We start from the raw sequence: 27,732 nt of genomic DNA, 5'->3' as shown, positions 1-27,732 counted from the left end.
AAATAGCTGGTCCATCAAGCCTGGCCCACAGGACTAAATACTTCCTGCCACCTATCATGCCAGCCTAACAGACAGGCTCCCAGAGCCAACTTGCATGAGGAGCCTGCACCGCAGCTGCTGAAAGTCAAGGTTGGTTTATAACGATGACTTAGATAAGATAATGCATCATGTCAGGAATCTAGGGCTGAGCGTCTTGGTAATAAATACAAGCTGTTGAAGTTTATATACTCTGGCCCATTGCTATTTATCTTGCAATTGTTGCTTAGGAATTATTTCTAATGAAATTTCTTTCTTGAGCCAAACCCTAAGATACACACTGAGTGCATCTTGGGACTTGACCCCTGACTAGATTAAACATTCTTGCTCAGAAATAAATAGCAAGAGTTTCAGCTCCATTTTTGGTAGAACACAGTCTTACAGCGTTTTATACAACACATTTACACTCTATGCTCTCCTGACAGAAGGTGGGATGTGATGCCAGCCTGGAATGTTTGCAGTATCCTGTGGCACACCAGTGTATTGATCTGTGAAGGAGGTAGAGTGTACAGGATTATAGGCTGTAATGAGCAGCTAGGAAGAAATTTACATAGAGCTACATCGAGACTACACCATTCGGCCCAACTGGTCGATGCTGGTGTTTATGCTCCACATCAGCCTCCCCCCACCCCTCTTCATCTCAGCCCATCAACATATCTTTCTTTTCCTTTCTCCCTCATGTGTTTATCTAGCTTCCCATTAAATGCATGTATGTTATTCACCTCAACCACTCCCTGTGGTAGCGAGTTCCACATTCTCACCACTCTCTGGATAAAGACATTTCTCCTGAATTCCCCATTGGATTTATTAGTAATTATCTTATATTATGGTCTCTTGATTTGGTCTTCCCTCTTAGTGGAAACATTTTCTCTATGTCTACCCTCTCAAAACCCTTCATAATCTTAAAAATCCCTCAGCCGTCTCTTGTCTGGATTAAAGAATCCCAGCCTTTCCTGATAAGTGTATCTTCATCTTTGTGAAACCTTTCCCCACCTTCTCCACTGTCTCTGTATCCTTTTTGTAATACGGAGACCCGAACTGTTCACAGTCCCTCAGGTGTGGTCAAACCAATGCTCAATACAACTTTAACGTAATGCCTCTGCTTTTCAATTCTATCCTTTAGAAATGAACCCCAGTGAAAGGTTCCCTTTCTTAATGGTCTTATTAACCTGCATCGCCAATTTTAGTGACTTGTGAATCTGTACCCCTAGGCCCCTTTGCCCCCGCAACCTCTTTTTGGCTCTTATTATCCAAACAATATGTGGCCTCCTTATTCATCCTACAAAACTTTAACATGGCACATTGATCTATATTGAAATTCCAAATTTCTCTTCTCTGCTGAAGCTGAGTCAGCTCTGTAGAGTCCGGATACTCTTCAGTATCTCATCTTCAACTGGCCATTTTTCATTCATCAGCTTAAACAGCTGTTGGTTGTTTGATCAGAGAAGCCATTATCCTGGAGTTAGCTCCTGTCCTCATCCTCACTCTTTAATTAATTCAAATTGTGGGTGTCATTGGTAAAGCCAGTATTCTTTGCCCATCCCTAGTTGCCCTGAGACGTTGGTGGTGGGCCTTCTGTTTGATACACTCAGAGACTGAGCTCCAAGTCATCGTTGTCTCCTTCACTGAAGCCTATGAGAGGATGAGCCTTATTTTAAACTTCTGGAAAACGAAAGTCCTTTTCCAACCCACTCCCACAGCACAACATCATCCTCCGTCGATCAGAATCCATGGTGAGACCCTGGGAAATGGGGACCAACAAAGCAGACATAGATGACAAAATCCACCACTGGCTTCAATGTGCCAGCCCAATCTTTGGTTGACTGATGAAGAGAGTATTCAAGGACCAGGAGCTCAAACCTGGGACTAAGGTCATGGTGTACTGGGCAGCAGTGATCCCTGTGCTCCGATATGCTTTGGAGACTTGGACAAACTACAGCAGGCACCTCAAGGCACTGGAGAAATACCACCAACACTGTCTCTTCGTTGGCAGGATAGGCAGTCTAATGTCAGCGTCCTCCCCCAAGCCAACATTCCCAGCATCAAGTGCTAATTACCTGAAACCAGCTTCACTGGGCGGCCACGTCACCCACATGCCTGACACCAGGTTCCTGAAGCAACTGCTCTACTCTGAGCTTCACCACAGCAAAAAACTCCCAGGAGGACAGAGGAAATGCTTTAGGGAGATTCTCAAAGCATCCCAGGAGAAATCCAACATACCCACCGACTCAGGGGAGTCCCTGCCCCTCAACCGCTCAAAGTGGAGAAGGTGTATTCGGGAAGGTACCAAGCACCTCATGAGATTTCGATGGGAGCATGTGGAAGCCAAGTCCAGGCAGTGGAAGGAGCGCACAACCCGCCAAGTAACTCACCTATCCAACTCTTCAAACACCACCTTCCCCACAGATGCTAGAGTCTGTAGCTCACACATTGGATTCATTAGCCATGTTAGAATGCACTGGACAGGAGTGGAAGCAAGTCAGCCTCAGTCCTGAGGAACTGCCTAAGAAGGAGACAATCGAGGGGCTTGCTAGGTCACTTCAGAAAGCACTGAGAGTCAACCATGTTGGTGTGGGTCTGGAGTCATATAGTCTGGTAGGCCCAGACTAGGTAATGGACATTAGTGAACCAGTTGGGTTTACATGACAATCCAACAGCTTTATAGTCCAGCTTTTACTGAGACAGCTTTTTAATTCCAGACTTTTCGAAATTGAATTCAAATTCTTAAACCATCATGACGGGATTTGAACCCATGATCCCTGGATTACTGGTCCAGTAACACCACTACTATACAGGAAGGGTATCAGAGTCTTAGAGAGTGTATAGAGGAGATTTACTAGAATGGTACCAGAGATGTGGGACTTCAGTTACGTAGGAGGCTGGAGAAGCTGGGATTGTTCTCAGAGCAGAGATGATTAAGGGGAAATTGAATAGAGGTGTCCAAAATGATGAAGCATTCTGATAGAGCAGATATGGAGAAACTGCTTCCAGTGGCGGGAACCAGAGGATACAGATTTATTGTGATAGATAAAAGAATCAGAACTGACATGACAATTTTTTACAGTGAGTTGTTATGATCTGGAATGTGCTGCCTGAAAAGGTGGTGGAAGAAAATTTAATAGTGACTTTCAAAAAAGAATTGGTTAAGTACTTAAAATGGAAATTTTGCAGGGTTATGGGGAAAGAGCAGGGGGAGTGAGACTAATTGGATAGCTCTTTCAAAGAGCTGGTACAGGCAGGATGGATCGAATGGCCTCCTTCTGTTCTATATCATTCTATGATTCTATTCTGTTTTCACATAAGGCCACTTTCTAGTAGAGGTTGCTGGATGATGACCAAAAGCAGAAACGCTGATTGATTTTTCTATGTGGAGTGTCATTTTCCAGTCCTCACTGGATACAGGTGTGGTGTCGGAAGATGGGAGAATTGCTAACATTGTACCTCAGTTTAAAAGGGGAGCGAAGGATTGACCGAATAATCACAAGCCAAGTCAATCTAAGCTCAGTAATGTGCAAATTATTGGAATCTATTCTGAGAGACAGGTTAATCAAGGATAGTCAGCATGGATTTGTTAAGGAAAGATCTTATTTGACCAACTTGATCGAATTTTTTGAAGAAGTAACAAGGAAGATAGATGAGGGTAATGCAGTTGATGTGGTCTACATGGATTTTAGCAAGACTTTTGACAAGGTCCCACATGGCAGACTGATTAAAAAAATAAAATCCCATGGTTTCCAGGGAAATGCAGCAAGGTGGATACAAAATTGGCTCAGTGGCAGGAAACAAAGGGTAATTGTTGACGAGTGTTTTTGCGACTGGAGGGCTGTTTCTAGCGGCATTCCGCAGGGCTCAGTACTGGGTCCCTGCTTTTTGTGGTATATATTAATGATTTGGATGTAAATGTAGAGGGCATGATCAAGAAGTTTGCAGACAACACAAAGATTGGCCGTGTAGTAGATAGCGAGAAGGATAGATGTAGGCTGCAGGAAGATATTGATGGTCTGGTCAGATGGGCAGAAAAGTGGCAAATGGAATTCAACTTGCAGAAGTGTGAGGTGATTCATTTGGGGAGGTCAATCAAGGCAAAGGAATACATGATTAATGGGAAAATACTGAGAAGTGTGGAGGAAGTGAGGGACCTTGGAGTGAATGTCCACAGATCCCTGAAGGTAGCAGGACAGGTCGATAAGGTGGTTAAGAAGACATTTGGAATCCTTTCCTTTATTAGCCGAGGTATAGTATAGAATACAAGAGCAGGGAGGTTATGCTGGAACTATAGAAATCATTGGTTAGGCCACAACTTGAGTACTGTGTGCAGTTCTGGTCACCTCATTACAGAAAGGATGGAATTGCACTAGAGAGGGTACAGAGGAGATTTATGAGGCTGTTTTTTTTATTCGTTCATGGGATGTGGGCATCGCTGCCTAGGCAGCATTTATTGCCCATCCCTAATTGCCTTTGGACTGAGTGGCTTGCTAGACCATTTCAGAGGGCACTTCAGAGTCAACCACATTGCTGTGGGTCTGGAGTCACATGTAAGCCAGACCAGGTAAGAACGGCAGATTTCCTTCCCTAATGGACACTAGTGAACCAGATGGGATGTTGCCAGGACTGGAAAAATGCAGCTATGAGGAAAGATTGGATAGGCTGGGGGTGTTCTCCTTGGAACTGAGGGGAGATCTGATTGAAATGTACAAAATTTTGAGGGGCTCAGATAGAGTGGAGGTGAAGGGCCTATTCACCTTAGCAGAGAGGTCAGTGACTAGGAGGCAGAAGTTTAAAGTGATTAGTGGAAAAATTAGAGGGGATTTGAGGAAATATTTTTCACCCACAGGGTGGTGGAGGTCTGGAACTCACTGCCTGAAAGAGTAGTTGAGGCAGAGACCCTCAACTCATTCAAAAGGAGTCTGGATATGCACCTCAAGTGCTGTAATCTGCAGGGCTATGGACCAAATGCTGGAAGGTGGGATTAGAATGGGTGGATTGTTTTTCAGCCGGCACAGACATGATGGACCAAGTGGCCTCTTTCTGTGCCTTAAACCTTCTCTGATTTCTATCCTATGATTCTAAAGTATGTAGATCCTGTCCTGTCCAGGTACCCAGAAATCTGCACTTTCAGGCTGGGATCTTCTCTCTTTTCCAAGGGTACTGAGGCCAATTGAAGTGTCCCAATGGCTGAGAGCAGCTGAGGGTAAACCAAGGGCCATGTTTAGGATACCATGTGAAGGAGATACTGGTAGAATATATTAAATCAGTTCACAGCCGTGACCCCATTGTACTAGACAAAGGGTCACTGACTTCGCTTGTCGGTTAAGCGCCCATCCTCAATATCCATTTGTGAAGCAGTATTAGCGATAGGATTGTGCAGAGATTTCCCCTCGCCTGTTCTCTCATTGGGAGACTATGAGCAGTGGGAAAGGAAGGAGTTAAGAGTTAGAAAGATTTGAGACCAAAAAACTGGCTCTAAACATTCAATAAAAGAAACAAAGGACTCCATTGTTTACTGACTGTCAGCCTGAGGGGAAGAAGCTCGGGCAGGCAGTTAGGTCAGGTTTTCAGTGCGTGAAATCACAGAGTGAACATTTTATTGAATATTGGGTCTATTTTGGGATATTGAACCTGAGTCTTGCCCAGGTCTTTCTCTATTGTACTCTTTTTACAGCAACTGACTATACACAATACCCCAACGAGTCCCTTGTTGTGTTTTTTTTGAACAAGCAAAGCTGCATTCCATCTTTAACATTAAACTGAGGCTCCGCCTACTCTCAGGTGGACATACAAAAAATCTCATTTGGAAGAAGAGCAGGGGAGTTCTCCCCGTCATTCTAACCAATATTTATCCCTCAACAAATGTCACAAAAAAAATTATCTTGTCTCATTGCTGTTTGTGGGATCCTGCTGTGCACAAATTGGCTGCTGCATTTCCTACATTACAACAGTGACTAAGCTTCATTGGCTGTGAAGTGCTTTGGGATGTCCTGAGGGGGTGAAAGGTGCTATAGAAATACAGTTTCTTTTTTTAATCGTCATAGAGAGATACAGCACTGAAACAGGCCCTTCAGCCCACCAAGTCTGTGCTGACCATCAACCACCCATTTATACTAATCCTACATGAATCCCATAGTCCCTACCACATCCCCACAATACTCCTACCACCTACCTACACTAGGGGCAATTTACCTATCAACCTGCAAGTCTTTGGCTGTGGGAGGAAACCAGAGCACCCAGTGGAAAACCACACAGTCACAGGGAGAACTTGCAAACTTCACACAGGCAGTACCCAGAACTGAACCCAGGTCGCTAGAGCTGTGAAGCTGCAGTGCTAACCACTGCACTGCTCACTATGTGCACATTTATCTCATTGCCTTAGTGGGGTCTTGCTGTGCACAAATAGGCTGCCACGTTTCCTATGTTGCAGCAATGGCTACATCTTGAAAGTATTTAATGGGATGTGAAGCACTTTGGGACGTCTGAGGACATACACGCCACTATATATAGGGGAGTTAATTCTTTAAGGCAATTTTAAAGCTCTAGAGGGTGTCCTCTTAAAGTCTCTCAGTGCTATTGTTATGGAGCATCTGTCTATTTGGAACTGAGATGAGGAGAAATTTCCTTCATTCAGAAGGTTGTGAATCTTTGAAATTCTCTACCCTAGAGGGCTGTGGAAGCTCAGTCATTGAGTATATTCAAGACAGAGATCAATAGATTTTTGACACTAAGGGAATTAGGGGGTATGGGGATAGTGTGGGAAAGTGGAGTTGAGGTGGATGATCAGCCATGATCTTATTGAATGGTGGAGCAGGCTCAAAGAGTGGAACGGCCGACTCCAGCTCCGATTTCTTAGGTTTTTAAATGTCTGATAGATCGCAAGAGAACTCAAGGATAAATTGCAAGACAATAACGCCACCTCATGCTTCGCACATGACTCCTGCCTCCCCGCCCCTTACCTTTGCCCTGGGAGACCAGGTTGATGAGTCGGCGGACTGTCTCGACCAGCTGAACCTGCTGGAGCTGTAGGCTGCTGTTGTTGCTGCTGGCCGTGTGCAGGCGTTTCTCCAACTCCCTGATGGTGTTTATCTGGTGGGCGACCAGCTGCTGGAGCAACTCTTTCTCTTTCCTGATGGACCCCAGCTCAGTCCGGTGCTTGGCCTCGATGTCAGAGACCTTCCTCTCTAAAAGACTGAAGCAGTTACAATCACCTGTTTAAACTGAACCCCAGAGGCTTTGGAGATTCAACCACATTTGTATATTTAATATACATTCAACTTTAATGATGGGAAGAAGCAGGGAAATATCTAATAAATTTGACATTAAATATGTATTTTAGAATAAATTGAAATGTTCTTAGTAAATGTAGAAACTGTTTGAGTCTCTTCACAACATGCAGCACCATAGGTCCTGAGTAATGCTCCCTCTACACGGCCCTATTCACAGGGCAGGTATAGCACGGGTTAGATACTGAGTAAGGCTCTTGCTACATTGAGCCCATTAAGAAAAGCTTGAAACCGTTCCTTTGTAATAATGAAGACTCAGCAGATTTGTTACATGTTAAAGTGTACAGTTCCATTACAAAGTCTTGAGTGGAATGCAGAGTAGTCTCAGTGAGATAGAAAAGCAAGAAATAGCACAGATCATGTGACATCATTTCCCGTCATTGTTTGATTTCCTGCCGGGGGGTGGAGACAAGTGAAACATCAAGATAAACCCATGGTTTCAGAGTAATGGTATAGGTGCAGCAATCAGTGAGATCTTTCAATTAGAATCTATGTTTTTTTTAAGGCATTCTCCGAAGGTTAAGGGGAGATTTAATGGAAGTGTTCATTGATATATTAGATTCTTAGATGGCTTGACAGGGTAAATGCTGAGAGACTGTTTCCTGGGCTGGACAGTTTAGAATTAGACATAGTCTCAGAATAAGGGGTCAGCTATTTAGGATTGAGAGGGTTGTGAATGTTTGGAATTCTGTGGATACTCAGTCATTCAGAATTATTTAAGGCTGAGATCAATGGATTTTTTTGGGTATGAAGGGAATTAAAGGGATGTGGGGATAGAGCAGGAAAGTGCAGTTGAGGTAAAAAAAATCAGCCATGATCTTATTGAATGACAGTGCAGGTTTGAGGGGCTGAATGGCCTACTCCAGCTCCTACTTCTTATGTTCAAAATAATGAGGGTTTAGACGGAGTAAAAAGGGAGAAGCAGTTTCCACTGGCAGAAGAGCTCCTAATCAGAAGACACAGATTTAAGAGAATTGGCAAAAGAACCAGAGGGGAGATGAAGGATTTTTTTAAAATGCAGCGAGTTGTTGTGACCTGGAATGCACTGCCTGACAGGGCAGTGGAAGTAGATTCAATAGTAATTTTCCAAAGGAATTGGATAAATACTTGAAGTGCAAAGTTTACAGGGCTATGGGGAAATAGGAGGGGCAGTGGGACTAATTTGATAGCTCTTTGAAAGAGCCAGCACAGGCACGATGGGCCAAATGGCCTCCTTCTGTGTTGGATCATTCTACGATATGACCAGCTTGATCGTGTCTGTCCCATTGTACCTACTAAACCCTCCCCTGCACTTTATGACAGACATTGGGTCTGAGTCTACACACAAATGTTTCAGCCTCCTATCAGATCAGTGATTCAAATCATGAGCCCACAATCTTTGGGAATGTACAACTCCCTGTGTTAACTTGGCTGCGATTCTGGTTAATGGGGTCTGACAACTTGCCCCAGGACAGTCGCACCCACAGCTACCTCATTAATCAAACCCCTTTCTCTTCCACTCCTCAGATTGATCTGTACTGCTCTGGCAGCCATTTAAGAACATTAAAATGTGAAGAGGGTTCATGCATGCCGAGATGATGGATAGGTTTTCACTTTCCCCCTGGAACTCAACTGACTTCATAAGATCTTATCAGATGAAGTACAAATTGAATCATTTTGACCCTTGTTTGTTACAAGCCTCATTGTACTCAGAGTTTTCACATCAAACAAGGCACAAAAGGTTCTGTGAATATGCAAGGCAGGGACACATTGCTTTACAGATGTAGAATTCAGGTCAAAATCAGGAAAAGCCAGCTGGTCAAGACCGAGGCCAACATGATTAGAACGAATATACACATACAGCCCTGACCAACTGAGGGACACCCTCCTCAAGACACCCCCACACACACACCCAAATACAGTCACATTCAAGAACACTCACAAAAACACACACACACCCATTCAAATACACACATACAGATACATGGGCACACACATGTACTCGTAAACAGCAACACTCACATTCACTCCCACATACAGCATCAACACATTTTACACTTCACTCTCCCTACACAAGGAACTCAGTGAAAGGTCAAGCTGAGAAATGGCAGTGATACAACTCCCCAATAAAACCTTCGACAAACGGGGAGATGATCTGACAATCTTCATGAAAGGGACCTCAGAAAAATCTCAATCACACCAAAGCACAAGATTTTTTTAAGAGTGAAGCAGCTTTTAATGTGAATATGAGAACTCCATTCTTTCAGTGGGCAACTTGCTTGGTGTTCGATTAATGTGGAGACATAGAGGTAGACCCGATTTTAACTCATTCAAAACGCATTCAAATAGACAGAGTTAAAATCGGCCTCATTGTGTGCAGGTAGAGGCTTAGCTAAGTCCAGACTACCTGGCTGTGGGAGTCGGTTTGGCTTCAGGTCAAGGATTGCCAGCCTGAAGGTGTCAGCAGCAAAAGTCTCGGAAACAAGGACATGGTTCAACCCAAGTGCTGCCTCTCAGCCTCTTACTTCAGTCACTCTTTCCCTCCCTATCTTCCCATCTCTTCCACCTGAACACGGACACCAGGGAATCTTTCTTGAGAGTTCTTTCCATCTCCCACTGTTGGGAACTCAGGAGAAATGGCCAATTCCTTAGAGCTTCCACTGAGGTTACAGCCATAGATGAGGGAATCCTCCTGCCCATCACTCCCTCACCTTTACGTTCTGTGAAATTCTATGCTGGTGACTCTTGCAATTTGAACAGAAGGAGGCCATTCAGCCCCTTGAGCCTGTTCTGCCATTCAGTTAGATCATGGCTGATTAGTATCTTCCCTCCATTTAACTGCTTTGGTTCTGTAACTTGATTCCTGAGGTCTTTACATAGGGTACTGCTCTCACTGTGGCTCCATGGGTTGCGCTCTAGCCTCTGAGATAGAAGGTTGTGGGTTTAAGTCCACTCAGAGACTTATGCACAAAATCTTGGCTGACACTCCCAGTACAGCATTCAGGAGGTGCTGTTTTTAAACTGAGGCCCCATCTGTCCTCTCAGTTGGGCATAAAAATCCCATGGCACTGTTTCAGAGCAAGAGAATGTTACAATATTCATGCCTCAACCAAAGCCACTTAAAAACCAGATTATTTGTTCATTATCACATTGCTATTCATGGGAGCTTGCTGTGTGCAAATGAACTGTTAGAAATCCAGCCCAGTATATCTAGTAAAGGAGAATGAGAAATTCAGGGCAAGTTCTTATGAGAGAGATTAACTAGAACAAGTCAAAATAATCTCAATTTAGCTGTAGTATGGCAACTTTGCAGCTTCATATCATTTAGCACTCTGCAGTCTTTATTGCCTCAACAAGTAAAAGCAATCACTGGATCCGAGTCTTGATCTGATGCTTGGTATTATGGTCTGGCCCCTTGCGCTATATGTTTGAATTTGTTGGTGTTTGTTTAACTAATGGTTATTTTAACTCAGTGAGTCCTGAAGGATACTTTCACTCCCTGCCTGGCTAATGATTTACAGGACTGCTAGAATGAAATAATACAGACGTGAACTATCACCTAGTCACTGGCAGCTGGGGGCGGGAGTGAGTTTAATTTTAAAGCTGTGCTAATATTTGAAAGACGCTCTGCACACCACAGTTGAAACAGGATATCTCACCAGCAACAAGAGCTTGAGCTGTCCTGTGCCTGTGAATGGACTATTGCCAACTAGTTTCCCAGGTAATGTTAACAACACACAGTGTGTGTGCAGGGTTGCCAACCCTCCAGGATTGTCCTGGAGTCTCCAGGAATTGAAGCTTATTCCCCAGGATGCTGCTGTGAGCAGTCCCATGGCTGCTGTGTTTTCCTACATTACAACACTGACTATACTAGAAGAACAAGGGCAACAGATGTATAGAAACACCATCACCTGTAAGTTCCCCTCCACACACAACATCCTGACTTGGAACTATATCACCGTTCCTCCACTGTCGCTGGGTCAAAATCCTGGAACTCCCTTCCTAACAGCACTGTGGGTGTACCTACCCCGCATGGACTGCAGCGGTTCAAGAAGGCAGCTCACCACCACCTTCTCAAGAGTAATCTGATGGGCAATAAATAGGGCGGCACAGTGGCGCAGTGGTTAGCACCGCAGCCTCACAGCTCCAGGGACCCGGGTTCGATTCCAGGTACTGCCTGTGTGGAGTTTGCAAATTCTCCCTGTGTCTGCGTGGGTTTTCTCCGGGTGCTCCGGTTTCCTCCCACAAGCCAAAAGACTTGCAGGTTGATAGGTAAATTGGCCATTATAAATTGTCACTAGTGTAGGTAGGTGGTAGGGAAATATAGGGACAGGTGGGGATGTTTGGTAGGAATATGGGATTAGTGTAGGATTAGTATAAATGGGTGGTTGATGTTCGGCACAGACTCGGTGGGCCGAAGGGCCTGTTTCAGTGCTGTATCTCTCTCTAATCTAATCTAAATGCTGGCCTAGCCAGTGATGCCCACATCCCATGAACAAATAATAAAAAAGTACTGGAGGATGATAGACAGTGGTGTTCCCCAAGGGTCAGTGCTAGGACCACAGCTTTTTTGATATCTATAAATGACTTGGATATTGGAATACAGAATAACATTTCAAAATTTGCTGATGATACAAAATTTGGTGGTGCGGTAGATAGTGAGGATGATACCAATTGGCTGCAACAGGACACAGATAGACTAGCAGAATGGGCAGACAAGTGGCAGATGGAATTTAATACAGAGAAGGTGATGCATTTTGGTAGAAGGGATAGGGTGATTCAATATAGACTTAATAGCACAGTTCTAAAGAGTGTGCAGGAGCAGAGGGACCTGGGAGTTCATGTGCATCAATCTTTGAAGGTGGCAGGACATATTGAGAGAGTGGTTAGCAAAGCATATGGAATATTGGGCTTCATAAATAAAGTATTGAATACAAAAGCAGAGAAGTTATACTGAACCTTTATAAAGTTCTGCTTAGGCCACAGCTAGAGTATTGCATTCAGTTCTGCTCACCACATGTTAGGAATCATGTGAAGGTCTTTGAGAGGGTGCAGAGGAGATTTACCAGAATAGTTCCAGGGATGAGGAATTTTAGCTACAAGGTTAGGTTGGAGATGCTGGGGTTGTTCTCCTTGGAGCAAAGGAGATTGATGGGAGATTTGATCAAGGTGTACAAGATTCTGACAGGCTTAGATAAGGTTGACAAAGAAAAGCTATTTCCATTAACTGATGGTTCAAGGTCTAGGGGATACAGATTGAAGGTTTTGGGTAAGAGATGCGGGGGGAATGTGAGGAAGAACATTTTTACGCAGCGAGTGGTAATGACCTGGAACTCACTGCCTACGTGGGTGGTGGAAGCAGAGATGATGAATGATTTTAAAAGGAAATTGGATGGGCACTTGAGAGAAATAAACTTGCAGGGCTACGTGTATACAGCGGGGGAATGGGACTGACTGGATTGCTCTACAGAGAGCTGGCATGGACACAATGGGCTGAATGGCCTCCTGTGCTGTAATGACTCTGACTTCATAGAGTCTTCATAAAGGCTGTAAAGCACTTTGGAACATCTTGAGATTGCAAAAGCTCTATAGAAATGCAAGCTCTTTCTTTTTAGGTAGGAGGGAGGAGGCAATATTCTGGAATTGTTCAAGGGACAGTTAGATTGAATGTTGGGTTTGAGAATTATGGACTTCCTCGCTGGTATCTTTTCTTGGTGATGTACAGGGTGCGGGAGATTCTGTCCTTTTCTGCAAAGGCTTTGGACTTAACCCGGCTGTGGGTTTTCACATTCTCCAGCACACCTCATCAGTACAGGACCTCTCATTACAACAAAAAACTGGGTTCTCAACTTGCATGTGGCGTGGCTGAAAAACAGTCACGAGCCGGGAGCAGGGGGCCTTACCAATTCCTCTCCTGTATTTTGCTGATCTCGTTGGTTTGCAGCATCAGCTGTTTCTCCAGCTTGTTCGTGGAGAGTGAATTTTCCAACAGTTGAATTTCAATTCTTGATGTCTGGTTTAAAACCTGTGAAACAAATGATACAGTTTGTGAGTTAACTTCCTGTGAACACATTGGGCTGGATTTTACCCGTCCTTGGGGACGGGCTGGGAGGTGGGAAGGCTGGCAAGATGCACAGGAAGGTGTCAGGTGGAGTCCCCATCATCCTCCTGCTGTCGTGCCAGCTTCCCAGTGATGGGAAAGGTGATGGATGGCCCTCCTGCTCAGGATTCAATTGAGCCACTTAAGTGGCCAATTAAGAGCCTCTTCCTGCCCCCGCGGGCAATTAACCAATGGCAGGGGGCCCTTCACTGCTTGGAGAGACCACCAGGTAAACCCTGGCTACCTCCTGCCAGGGTCCGGGAGGTGTCCTCCTTTCTGGGCACTCTTTGTCCCTCCCCCCAGTGGAAATGGCTGCCCCCACGGCAACAGTGCCACCTACCCTCACCAACCACCACTTCCCCCAGAGTCGCCAGGCCTGCCTGAGTGGCCCTGGCACGCCCAGACCTCACTTACCTGGTTGTGAGGGTGCATGTCCATCAATGTGCCCTCCTCCTCCAGGTGCAGCCCCAGCAGTGACCACTGCTCCTGGTGGCGCTACTGAGGCTGCTGAGCTGCCGCCTTCTGATTGGTGCCGGCGGCTCTTGGGGGTGGGTGGCTGTTCTGAATAGGGACGGCCACTCACGCAGCAGCCTGACATGCGGCCCTGGGTTCCCCCCGACAGCCGCCCACCCCCCCCCCCCCCCCCCGACTGCCACCCCCCCCCTCGCTTTCAGGCCTGGCGGTGGGCCACCTGCTGTCAGCACTAAATCCAGCCAGTGTGCTTCAACTAACAATCTGTTCATCCTTTCCCCCTCCCCCAATCATGCTGATCTTCACTTTAGAGTCATAGAGTCGTACAGCATAGAAACAGGCCCTTCAGCCCACCGCGTCCATGCCGACAATAATGCCTATCTATACTAATCCCACCTGCCTCAATTAATTCCATATCCCTCTATGCCTTGCTCATTCAAGTACTTGTCCAGATGCCTCTTAAATGTCGCTACTGTTCCTGCCTCCACCACCTCCTCTGGCAGCTCATTCCAGATACCCACTATTCTTTGTGTGAAAAATTTACCCCTTTGATCCCCTTTAAACCTTCTCCCTCTCACCCTATCCTGTCCAATTGGAAGGATGATTCAGTTAGATTCACGATTGGGCAGAGTTTTGGATGAGCTCAACTTTCCGGAAGGTGCAAAGTAGGAGCCAACGGGAGAACATCGGAATAATGAATCTAATGGTAACAGAGGCACGGATGAGGGTTTCAGCAGCAGATGGGCTGAGGCAGGTGCCGAGGGGCCGAGATGAGCAATGTTATGGAGGGAGAAGTTTTACTACATTAAAGGTGCTATATAAATGCAAGTTTTTGAACAATAGAAGTTTCCTTTTCTTTAATGGGTCCTCTGCAAAGCGTTGGCACAGGGTCCATCTTCTCACTTGGGCTTGAGTCTGACCCCTACCTGAATGGGGAAATGATGCATTCTAACAAACCATCCCTGGAACCCAGCATTGGAATACACGTTAGTAGCATTCTCACCTTGAAGCCAGAGGTTCAAGTTCCTCTCCAGAGACTTGGGCACTAAAATCTAGGCTGCCACTCATACTGAGGGAGTGCTGCACTGTTGGAGGCCCCATCTGGAATCTCAGGTGGGTATAAACATCAATATCAGGAAGAAGAGCAGGGGAGTTATCCTGGTGTTCTGGGCTGGTATTTATCCCCCAGTCAATGTCACTAACAAGCAGATTATCAGGTTGTTATCTCATTGCTGTTTGTGGGAGCTTGCTGTGTGCAAATTGGCTGCTGCCTTTCCTATATTATGACAGTGACTACACTTCAAAAGTATTTTATTGGCTGTAAAGCACTTTGGGATGTCATGAAAAGTGTTCTATAAATGCAAGTCTTTCTTTAAATCAAATGGTAGCTAATACAGCAGAGCAGGGGTGTGGTGGGAGGAGGGTTTATCCAATTTTCTTTTGAAAGCCACAGTCGAATGTGCCTCCACCACACTCTCAGGCGGTGCATTCCAGATCCTAACCAACCACTGCATCAAAAAAAGCTTTCTCATATCGCCTTTCACTCTTTTGCCAATCATGTTAAAGCTGTGCCCTCTGGCTCTTGACCCCTCTGCCAATGGGAACAGTTTCTCTATATCCACTCTGTCTAGACCTCTCGTGATTTTGAAATGCTCTATCAAATCTCCTCTCAACCTTCTGTTCTCTAAGCAGAACAGTCCCAGCTTTGTTTTTATTCTTTCTTGGAATGTGAGTGTCGCTGGCTGGGCCAGTATTTGTTGCCCATCCCTTGAGAAGGTGGTGGTGAGCTGTCTTTTTGAACCACTGCAGTCCATGTGAGGTAGGTACACCCACAGTGCTGTTAGGGAGGGAGTTCCAGGACCCAGCGACAGTAAAGCAAGAGTGATATAGTTCCAAGTCAACATAGAACATAGAACATAGAACATAGCACAGTACAGGCCCTTCGGCCCACGATGTTGTGCCGAACCTTTAACCTAACCTAAGATCTAAGTAACTACCTACCCTTCATTCTACTATCATCCATGTACCTATCCAAGAGTCGCTTAAATGACCCTAATGTATCTGCTTCTACTACCACCGCTGGCAGCGCATTCCAAGCACCCACCACTCTCTGTGTAAAGAACCTACCTCTGACATCTCCCCGAAACCTTCCTCCAATCACCTTAAAATTATACCCCCTGGTGATGGCCCTTTCCACCCTGGGAAAAAATCTCTGACTATCCACTCTATTTATGCCTCTCATCATCTTGTACCCCTCTATCAAGTCACCTCTCATCCTTCTTCGCTCCAATGAGAAAAGCCCTAGCTCCCTCAATCTTTCTTCGTAGGACATGCCCTCCAGTCCAAGCAGCATCCTGGTAAATCTCCTCTGCACCCTCTCTAAAGCCTCCACATCCTTCCTATAATGAGGCGACCAGAACTGAACACAATATTCCAAGTGTGGTCGAACCAGGGCCTTATAGAGCTGCAGCATAACCTCGCGGCTCTTAAACTCAACCCCCCTGTTAATGAAAGCCAACACACCATACGGCTTCTTAACAACCCTATCAACTTGGGTGGCAACTTTGAGCGATCTATGGACATGGACCCCAAGATCCCTCTGTTCCTCCACACTACCAAGAATCCTGTCTTTAAGCCTGTATTGCGCATTCAAATTCGACCTTCCAAAATGAATCACTTCACACTTTTCCAGGTTGAACTCCATCTGCCACTTCTCAGCCCAACTCTACATCCTGTCAATGTCCCGTTACAACCTACAACAGCCTTCCACACTATCCACAACTCCAGCAACCTTCGTGTCATCGGCAAACTTGCTAACCCAGCCTTCCACTTCCTCATCCAAGTCATTTATAAAAATCACAAAGAGCAGAGGTCCCAGAACAGATCCCTGTGGAACACCACTGGTCACCGAGCTCCATGCTGAATACTTTCCATCTACTAACACCCTCTGACTTCTATGGGCCAGCCAATTTTGTATCCAGACAGCCAACTTTCCCTGAATCCCATGCCTCCTTACTTTCTGAATGAGCCTACCATGGGGAACCTTATCAAACGCCTTGCTAAAATCCATATACACCACATCCACTGCTCTTCCTTCATCAATGTGTTTTGTCACATCTTCAAAGAATTCAATAAGGCTTGTGAGGCATGACCTGCCCCTCACAAAGCCATGCTGACTGTCTCTAATCAAACCATGCTTTTCCAAATAGTCATAAATCCTGTCTCTCAGAGTCCTCTCCAATAATTTGCCCACTACCGACGTAAAACTGACTGGTCTATAATTCCCAGGGTTATTCCTATTCCCTTTCTTGAACAAGGGAACAACATTTGCCACCCTCCAATCATCCGGTACTACTCCAGTGGACAGTGAGGACGCAAAGATCATCGCCAAAGGTGCAGCAATCTCTTCCCTCGCTTCCCGTAATATCCTTGGGTATATCGCGTCTGGCCCTGGGGACTTATCTGTCCTCATATCATTCAAAATTTCCAGCACATCCTCCCTCTTAACCGCAACCTGTTCGAGCATATCAGCCTGTTCCACACTGTCCTCACAAACGACCAGGTCCCTCTCACTAGTGAATACTGAAGCAAAGTATTCATTTAGGACCTCCCCTACCTCCTCCGACTCCAGGCACAAGTTCCCTCCACTATCCCTGATCGGCCCTACCCTCACTCTGGCCATCCTCTTGTTCCTCACATAAGTGTAGAACGCCTTGGGATTTTCCTTAATCCTACCCGCCAAGACTTTTTCATGTCCCCTTCTAGCTCTCCTAAGTCCATTCTTCAGTTCCTTCCTGGCTACCTTGTAACCCTCTAGAGCCCTGTCTGATCCTTGCTTCCTCAACCTTAAGTAAGCTTCCTTCTTCCTCTTGACTAGCTGTTCCACATCTCTTGTCATCCAAGCTTCACCCTACCATCCCTTCCTTGCCTCATCGGGACAAACCTATCCAGCAGTCGCAGCAAGTGCTCCCTAAACAACCTCCACATTTCTGTCGTGCATTTCCCTGAGAACATCTGTTCCCAATTTATGCTCCCCAGTTCCTGCCTAATAGCATTGTAATCCCCCAATTAAATATTTTCCCATCCCGTCTGCTCTTGTCCCTCTCCATGACTATAGTAAAGGTCAGGGAGTTGTGATCACTATCACCGAAATGCTCTCCCACCGAGAGATCTGCCACCTGGCCTGGTTCGTTGCCAAGCACCAAGTCCAACATAGTCTCCCCTCTAGTCGGCCTATCTACATATTGAGTCAAGAAACCTTCCTGGACACACCTGACAAAAACTGCTCCATCCAAACTATTTGCACTAAGGAGGTTCCAATCAATATTAGGGAAGTTGAAGTCACCCATGACAACAACCCTGTTACTTCTGCACCTTTCCAAAATCTGCCTCCCAATCTGTTCCTCCGTGTCTCTGTTGCTATTGGGGGGTCTATAGAAAACTCCCAACAAAGTGACTGCTCCTTTCCTGTATCTGACTTCCACCCATAATGACTCAGTAGACAAACCCTCCTCGACGACCTCCCTTTCTGCAGCTGTGATACTATCCCTGATTAACAATGCCACTCCCCCACCTCTTTTACCTCCCTCCCTATTCCTTTTGAAACATCTAAACCCCGGAACATCCAACATCCATTCCTGCCCCTGTGATATCCAAGTCTCCGTAATGGCCACAACATCGTAGCTCCAAGTACTGATCCATGCTCTAAGTTCATCACCCTTATTTCTGACACTTCTTGTGTTAAAATAGACACACTTCAACCCATCATACTGGCTGCAACTTTGTCGTGTCAATTGTCTAACCTTCCTCACAGACTCTCTGCACTCAGTATCTGCCTGTTCAACAGCTACCCCATCCACTGGTCCGTGGCTCCGGTTCCCATCCCCCTGCCAAACTAGTTTAAACCCTCCCGAAGAGCTCTAGCAAACCTCCCGCCCAGGATATTGGTGCCCCTCCAGTTCAGATGCAACCCGTCCTTCTTGTACAGGTCCCACCTTCCCCAGAAGGTATCCCAATGATCCACACATCTGAATCCCTCCCTCCTACACCAGTTCTGTAGCCATGTGTTCAGCTGCACTCGCTCCCTGTTTCTAGCCTCACTAGCACGTGGCACCGGTATCAATCCTGAGATTACTACTCTGCTCGTCCTGCCTTTCAGCTTCCAACCTAACTCCCTATATTCGCTTTTCAGGTCCTCCTCCCTTTTCCTAGCTATGCCATTGGTACCGATATGTACCACGACCTCTGGCTGCTCCCCCTCCCCCTTAAGAATCCTGTGGACTCGATCCGAGACATCCCTGACCCTGGCACCCGGGAGGCAACATACCATCTGGGAGTCTCGTTCGCGACCACAGAATCTCCTGTCTGTTCCTCTAACCATTGAATCTCCTATCACTATCGCTCTCCTATTCTCCCCCCTTCCCTTCTGAGCCACTGGGCCAGGCTCAGTGCCAGAGACCTGGCCACTGTGGCTTTCCTCTGGTAGGTCCCCCCACCCAACCGTATCCAAAACGGTATACGTATTATTGAGGGGAACGGCCACAGGGGATCCCTGCACTGTGCGCCTATTCCCTTTCCCTCCCCTGACGGTCACCCAGCTACCTTTATCCTGTAACTTAGGTGTCACTACTTCCCTATAACTGCTCGCTATCACCCCCTCAGCATCCTGAATGATCCGAAGTTCATCCAGCTCCAGCTCCAGTTCCCTAACGCGATCTGTGAGGAGCTGGAGTTGGGTGCACTTCTCACAGGTGAAGTCAGCAGGGACACCAGTGGTGACCCTCACCTCCCACATCCTGCAAGAGGAGCAATCTCGACAGATTGTCTTGGCCTCACAGTCTCTGGTGCCAATCATTCTATCTAAATGCAAGCTCTTTCCTTTGAGCTGTATGGTACATTTGCTGAGTTGGGAGGTTTTACTCTGTGGATTTCTGTGTTATTTGTACCCTGTACTGACTGCCAGGATCACATAGAGTTTGTGGTGATTATATTGTGACTGTTAATCCTCCAACACAGGAACTTACCAGCATGCACTGCCCCTACCACAGCACCTACTGCAGTTCAGCCAGTGCTGTTCCATCTCCATGAACCTCGCTCCTGCACCATGAGCATTGTCAGGGGAATAAAACAGATCAAAGGGATTTGGAATAGAGTCAATAAAAAATAATGCAGAGCCTGGAGTACAGTCAGGGCTGTGATCTGATCTCTGGCAATAGAATACACTTAATAAAACACTTTAAGCTCTGTCTCTCACAGCAGAATATGTTTTAAGATTAAGAAGGATATGAGTAAGACAAGGATCAAAGTAATAAAGTGGAAAAAAAGACTGACTTTAAGGGGGTGAAAATGGAACTAGGGGAAATAAACTGGAAAAACTTACAGACGAACAAAGAAATAGAACATCAGTGGGAAACATTTCAAATGCTGATGAATAGAGTCCAGGAGAAATCTATCCCACTAAAAAAACTGGAACAAACTAGCCAGTAATGAAACACCATGGATGAAGAAAGAAGTAAGGACAAAGTTGAAACAAAACAGAGACAACAAAGGACAGATGACAAAAGGGAATACCGAATGGTCAGTGCAGTCAAAAGAAAACAATTAGGAAGGCAAAGAGAAACTACAAAATTAAATTGTCAAAGAAAAAATTAAATTATAAAAAGAAAAAATAAGGTATTCTATAGGCACATAAATGACAACAGAAATATCAGGATAGGGATAAGGTCACTAAGGGATACATATGATAATGAAAGCGAAATGGCAGAAATATGAAACAATTATTTTGCCTCGGTATTTACCAGGGAGACTAATTTAGTGGGCATCACATTAGAAGAGGGGATCAACAATGATATAAAGATATTTAAGACAGAAGGGGGAGATAATTGATAAACTAATCTGAGTAACAACATTTCTCCCGAATTCCCTATTGGATTTATTAGGGACTATCTTATGCTTCTGACTCCTAGTTTTGGACTCCCCCACAAGTGGAATTGTCTGGATAGGATTTGGCCCTTGAGATGGCTCCCAGATATCCAATTCCCTCTGCATGATGAACCTTCAAGATTCAATTTATATTCACACAATACTAGGATATTCGATGCCATCTAATAATTATGACTGTTGGATTTTGTCACCTATTCTAATTGATCCCAGATCTCTCCTGTGAGATTGCTGTCAGTTATTCCAATCCAGTCCTGACTGTTCTCTACACTTGCTGACATGTTCCTGTGTCTATATTGAGGTTCTCTCATAGTGCATTTCAGCCAGGGAGAGGGGCAGGCATTTGTTGGGGTAGTTAATATAATGATCCTGACTTCAACGTTTGGGCTCACATCTTTATCTCTGTTTAATGGCAGGGTATGAATTATCACAATTATTCCACTAAAAAGAAAGACTTGACAGAATTTACATTTCTATTGCCCCTTTCACATCCTTAAGACATCCCAAAGCACTTTGCAACCAATGAAGTTCTTTTCAATTGCAGTCTTTGTTGTAACATCAGGAATAGATGATCTTCCTCATCAGACACTGTGTTTATTTTAAAATGGAAAGATTGCCTCTTTTCTCTGAATTTTCTTCCTCTCCTGAAGGTGCTGATCATTCCTGGGACACAGGTCAACACCCACTCTCTGCAAAGCAGTCGGCATATTTCTTCCACGCTTTACAAACATTCATGGAATCATGGTGGAAGCAGATTCAATAGCAACTTTCAAAACGGAATTGGATAAATACTGAAAAGGAAATATTTGCAGGGCTGTGAAGCCCTAAGAGCAGAGGAGTGTGACTAACTGGACAGCTCTTGAACTGAACCAGGTTCAGCTATGGAAAATACGGAGAGAAATCCAGGAAGTGTCAACAACAACTTACATTTATATCGCACCTAATCTGACAAATCTGGCACTAAGTGACATAAGGTAGTATTAGGATAGGTGGGAGAGTTAGGTTTTAAGGAGCACTTTAAAGGAGGAGAGAGAGAGACAGAGAGGTGGAGAGGTTTCAGGAGGGAATTCCAGAGTCTAGGGCCAATGCAGCTGAAGGGACGGTCACCAATAGATAAGCGATGTTAATATGGGATATGCAAGAGTCCAGAATTTGAGGAGAAGAGTTTTTGGAGGGTTGTGGGGCTGGAGGGATGAGGCCATGAGCGGATTTGAGAGCAAGGATAAGAATTTTAAAATCAAGCTGATGCTGGACCAGGGGCCAATGCAGGTCACAAAGGGAAGGAGAAATCGGGACTCTCCCCCTGAAAGGCTATGGATGCTGGCCAATTGAAATTTTCAAGACAGAGATTGACAGTCTTTTGTTGGGTGAGGACATCAAGGGATATGGAGCAAAAGTGGTTAACTGGTAAATCTGGACCAGAAGCTAACATAGGTCAGCAAGCACAAGGCTGACAGGTGGACAGGACTTGGCGTGAGTTGGGATTTGGGCAGCAGAACTTTCAAAGACAGTGGAGAGTGTGAGAAGCTACCTTACCTGTGCTTCAACATCTGTGAGCTTGCGGGTCTGTTCAGCTGTCTGGCTCAGCAGGTTGGTGCCAATCTCCAACATGGTGACTGTGTGATTCTGCACGGCATTCTGCTGCATCTGAGCCATCTCAGATTTGATGTTATCCTGGATGTAACTTTCAAGCTGTTACAGAATAAAAAAGGAAAATTGGAGGAATCATTTAAGGGGCTTGCAACTCATTCTAGTGTTAGATCAGGCAGAAAATAGCACAGTGAATGTGACTTGTAGCCCAGTCGGTAGCACTCTCACCTCTCACCTCTCAGTTAGGTGGTTGTTGGTTTAAGTCCCAGTCCAGAGACTTGAGCACATAATCTAGGCTGACACTTTAGCATGGGACTGAGGTGGTGCTACACTGCCAGAGCTGCAGCCTTTTGGATGAGATGTTAAACCGAGGCTCCATCTGCCCTCTTTGATGGAGAACAAATTGTATTTACACAGCACTGTTAATATAATAAAACATCCCAAGATGCTTCACAAATATGTTGTAAAGAAAAATTTGACACCAAGCCACCTAAGAAGATATTAGGGCAGATGACCCAAAGCTTGGTCAAAGAGGTTTTAGATTAGATTTGATTAGATTAGAGATACAGCACTGAAACAGGCCCTTCGGCCCACCGAGTCTGTGCCGACCATCAACCACCCATTTATACTAATCCTACATTCCTACCAAACATCCCCATCTGTCCCTATATTTCCCTACCACCTACCTACACTAGTGACAATTTATAATGGCCAATTTACTCCTTAAAAAAGGAGAGAGGGGTGGAGAGATGGAGAGGTTTAGGGAGGGAATTCCAGGATGTGAAAGATCCCATGGTGCTTTCCGAAGAAAAGCAGGGGAGTTTTTCCTGGTGTCCTGACCAATATTTATCCTTCAACAAGCATCACTAAAACAAATTATCTGGTCATTATCTCATTGCTGTTTGTGGGATCTTGCTGTGTGCAAATTGGCTTCTGTGCTTCCTACAGTGCAACAGTGACTACATTTTGAAAGTATTTAATTGGCTGTATAGCGCTTCCGAGCACATAAAAGACACTACGTACCCAGGAGTTCAATCTTTTAGGCCATATTATAGATCTGAGGGTATCCTCTTAAAGCCTCTCAGTGCTATTGCCTTGGGGAGGCAGTGGCGTAGTGATATTGTCACTGGACTAGTAACCTAGAGACCCAGGGTTTTGCTCTGGGACATGGGTTCAAATCCCACCACAGCAGAAGGTGGAATTTGAATTTAATCAATAAATCTGGAATTAAAAGCTAGTCTAATGATGGCCATGAAACCATTGTCGATTGTTGTAAAAACCCATCTGGTTCACTAATGTCCTTCAGGGAAGGAGATCAGCTCTCCTTACCTGGTCTGGCCTACATGTGACTCCAGACCCACAGCAATGTGGTTGACTCTGACATGCCCTTTTAAATGGCCTAGCAAGCCACTTAGTTGGCAGCCCACTGCCACCTTCTCAAGGGATGGGCAATAAATGCTGGCCTGGCCAGCGATGCCCACATCCCATGGATGCATAAAAAAATGTAATGAGTCTAAGCGTTTGATACCTCACAAGAGAACTTGAGGTAACTTGTGTTTGTGTTAGGTGAGATTGGCCAAGTGTTAAGTGACACAGAGCACTGCAGAGACAGAAAGTTGTAAGATTAGAGCCCAAGAGGAAAGCAGCTAGCATTCCACAGAATGGGAAATGTAGAGTTAAATAATTTAACTATTAAATGTATGGAGTGTGTGTATTAAAAGAGCTCTGTAGCACAATTAAAATCATGAGTTTAGAAATAAATGCTGATAAATTAAGGTCCATGACTTCCTTCAATTCATTATTTTAACAAGAGACCTGCTTAAAATCAACAACGCAAAATTGCAGCTGCATTGTTACAAAGAAAATTGGTTAACATCGCTTTTAAAATAGTGGACTAAGCAAAAATCAGGCAAACACGTTAAGTACATATCATAATCTTACATTTCTAGGCTGTATTCTACAGACTAATCTGCATTAAAAATGCTTTTCAAATGGAAGATTTTTTCAGAGCAGAAAATATTTTCCAACTAGCACAGTTTTGTTCTATGAGAAGAATTTCATTTGTACAAGAGACAATGAAAGAAAGAATCCCCTTCATTAACTCATTAAAACCACTCACAATAACCCTTTTCAAACACCTGCTTTGATCTCTACCGACAGGAGGGTCACTGTTTTGAAGCAAGGAGTCCAGTTGTTTCAGTTACTCTGGCACGGAGTATCTAGTAACCATTGCAGTATCTGGTAATCTAACCCATCGCGTGCTACCCCTGAGGAAACCACATAGCCTGGAACTGAAGTCATATGTAGTCCACACTAGGTAGAAGTGGCAGGTCCCTTCTCTGAAGGACATGAATGAACCAGTTGGATTTTGTACAACAATTCATGCCTATTTCATTTGATGCTGGCTATATTTATAAAATCAATTTCCAAACTTGTACCTGATGGGAAGAGTACTCAGAGGGCTGGATTTTCGCCCTGATATGAGGGTGGAAACAGAGATGAATCGGTGAGTAATTGCACACTACCAGCCAGCGTGCTGGTTTGCTGGCACCACCCCACCTCCGAGCCAGTTTCCCGGAGGCCAGATCAGGGACAGAATGGCTACCCGCCCGCAAGAGGTGGGTAGCTATTTAAGGTAATTTAACGATAATTAAGGCGGATCAAAGGTCGGTTGGAAATTTCCAGTTAGCCCGTGGGCCCCCGCTACGGTATCAGGAACATGGCAGCTGCCAGGAGGCAGCCTCCCAGCTGCAGACCGGGAGCCAGTTCCAGGCCGCCCACCACTGGCCACAGCTGTGAATGCAGGCCGCCCAGTGTAGAGGGTTTCCCTCCGCAATGGTGTCCTGGTAGCTGTGGCTATTTTTTATTTCAGATTTTGTTAAAGTTGCTGAGAGGGCAACTCAAGATGGAGGCGCCCTCTCTCTACCTTAGCTGTAACTGCAGGCCGTAGCTCCTTCCATGGTCGAGGGCCTCCTATTGGCCCTCCAGCTTCGAGATCCCGCCCACTGTCCTTAATTGGATGGTGAGCCCGCCCTCTGACCACTAACTGGCCAATCAAAATCACTGTCAGGTGATTGTTCCCGACACAGTGCAGGTTTGGGAGCTGCATCTGACCCTGACATTGTGGTCCCAACCCAAACACAAAACCCCACCTGGAATCTCTGGATTGCTGTGAAGTAACATAACCACTAGGCTAACATACCCTGGCTTCAGTTACAGGACAGAAATCCCTTCATTTTTCCGTAGTTTTCATGATAATTCATACATTTAGATTTTATGATGAGTAAACTATAGCAATGGAATGGCTTCAGAAATTGCCAATGAAATTCAATAATTGTCTCCAACAACAACAAATTCCTGAAGAGCACATACGAACATACACAAACATACAAACTAGGAGCAGGGGTAGGCCATTCGACCCCTCGAGTCTACTCTGCCATGCTATAAGATCATAGCTGATCTGTTTGTGGACACAACTCCACTTTCCCGCCTACACCCAATACCATTTGACTCTCTTGTTTGTCAAGAATCTATTTACCTCTGCCTTAAAAATATTCAATGACCCTGCCTCCACTACTCTCTGAGGAAGAGAGTTCCACAGATTCGCAAACCTCTGAGAGAAAACATTTCTCCTCATCTCTGTCTTAAACGGGAGATCCCTTATTTTTAAACTGTGTCCCCTAGTTCTAATCTCTCACACAAGAAGAAACATACTTTCACATCCACCCTGTCAAGTTCCCTCAGGATCTTATATGTTTCAATAAGATCACCTCTCATCCTTCTAAACTCCAATGAATACAGACCCAACCTGTCCAACCTTTCTTCATAAAATAATCCCAACTATCAGTCAAGTGAACCTTCTCTGAACTGCTTCCAAGGCAATTATATCCTTTCTTAAGTAAGGAGACCAAAACTATACACAATACTCTAGATGTGGTCTCACCTGTACAACTGTAGCAAAACATCTCTACTTTTATATTCCATTCTCCTTGCAATAAACAACAACATTGTATTTGCCTTCTTAATCACTTGCTGTACCTACATACTAACTTTTTGTGTTTTGTGTACTGGGATACCCAGATCCCTCTGCATCTCAGAGTTCTGCAATCTCTCTCCATTTAAATAATATGCTGCTTTTCTATTTTTACGGCCAAAAGTGGACAAGCTCACACTTTCCCACATCATAATCCAACTGCCAAATCTTTGCCCACTCACTTAATCTATCTATATCCCTTTGCAGACTCTTTATGTCCTCTTCACAACTTACTCTCCTACTTATCTTTGTGGCATCAGCAAATTTAGCAACCATACATTCTGTCCCTTCATCCAAGTCATTGATAGTTGAGGCCCCAGCACTGATCCCTGTAGCACTCCATTAGTTACTGCTTGCCAACCTGAAAATGACCCATTTATGCCTACTCTCTGTTTTCTGTTAGCTAACCAATCCTCTATCCATGCTAATATGTTACCCCCTATACCATGGGCTGTTATTTTGTTTAGTAACCTTTGATGTGGAACCTTGTCAAATACCTCTGGAAATATAAGTATGCCACATCCACAGGTTCCCCTTTATCCACATTGCTTGTTACTTCCTCAAAGAACTCTAATAAATTAGTGAAACACGATTTCCCTTTCACAAAACCATGTTGACTCTGCCTGATTGCATGGAGATTTTCTAAATGACCTGTTATAATCTCTTTAATAATAGATTCCAGCATTTTCCCTATGACAGATGTTAAGCTAACTGGCCTGAAGTTTCCTGCTTTCTTCCTTTCTTGCATAGCGCAGTTAACTTTGCTATTTTCCAATCTGATGGGACCTTTCCAGAATCTTGGGAATTTTGGAAAATTAAAACCAATGCATCCAGTATCTCAGCAGCCACTTCTTTTAAGACCCTAGGATGAAGTCCATCAGGACCTGGGGACTTGTCAGTTTTTAGTTCTAATAATTTTTCCAGTATCCATTCCCTGGTGATGGTAATTGTTTTAAGTTCCTCCCTCCCTTTCAACTCTGGATTCACAATTATTTCTGGGATGTTATTTGTATCCTGTACAGTGCAGACCTACGCAGGCTCCTTATGTCCTCGTCACAGCTTACTCTCTGAACTATCTTTGTGTCATCAGCAAATTTCGCAACCATACATCCTGTCCCTTCATCCAAGTCATTGATATAGATTGTAAATAGTTGAGGCTGCAGGACTGGTTCCTGTGGCACTCCACTAGTTACAGCTTGCCAACCTGAAAATGACCCATTTATCCCTACTTTCTGTTTCCTGTTAGCTAAACAATCCTATATCCATTTTGGTGCTCGTGCTCCATTTTCAGATTGGAGTAGGTGGGGGCG

The 27,732-nt window shown here is 44.9% G+C and overlaps 1 protein-coding gene across 1 annotated transcript in view; it reads right to left on the bottom strand.

Annotated features, from left to right (window-relative positions):
• angpt4 (angiopoietin 4) overlaps positions 1–27,732 on the bottom strand; it is a 183,147-nt gene that overhangs the window by 45,417 nt on the left and 109,998 nt on the right. The window contains exons 2-4 of the mRNA XM_068048649.1: positions 22,336–22,491; positions 13,193–13,314; positions 6,984–7,216 (exon numbers count right to left, since the gene is read on the bottom strand). Of these exons, the coding sequence (XP_067904750.1) occupies positions 6,984–7,216; positions 13,193–13,314; positions 22,336–22,491 (511 nt within the window). The remainder of the gene's footprint in view (positions 1–6,983; positions 7,217–13,192; positions 13,315–22,335; positions 22,492–27,732) is intronic.

Source organism: Heterodontus francisci, chromosome 16 (genome assembly GCF_036365525.1).
Source record: "Heterodontus francisci isolate sHetFra1 chromosome 16, sHetFra1.hap1, whole genome shotgun sequence".
NCBI lineage: Eukaryota > Metazoa > Chordata > Chondrichthyes > Heterodontiformes > Heterodontidae > Heterodontus > Heterodontus francisci.
This window is presented reverse-complemented; position numbering and strand designations above follow the sequence as displayed.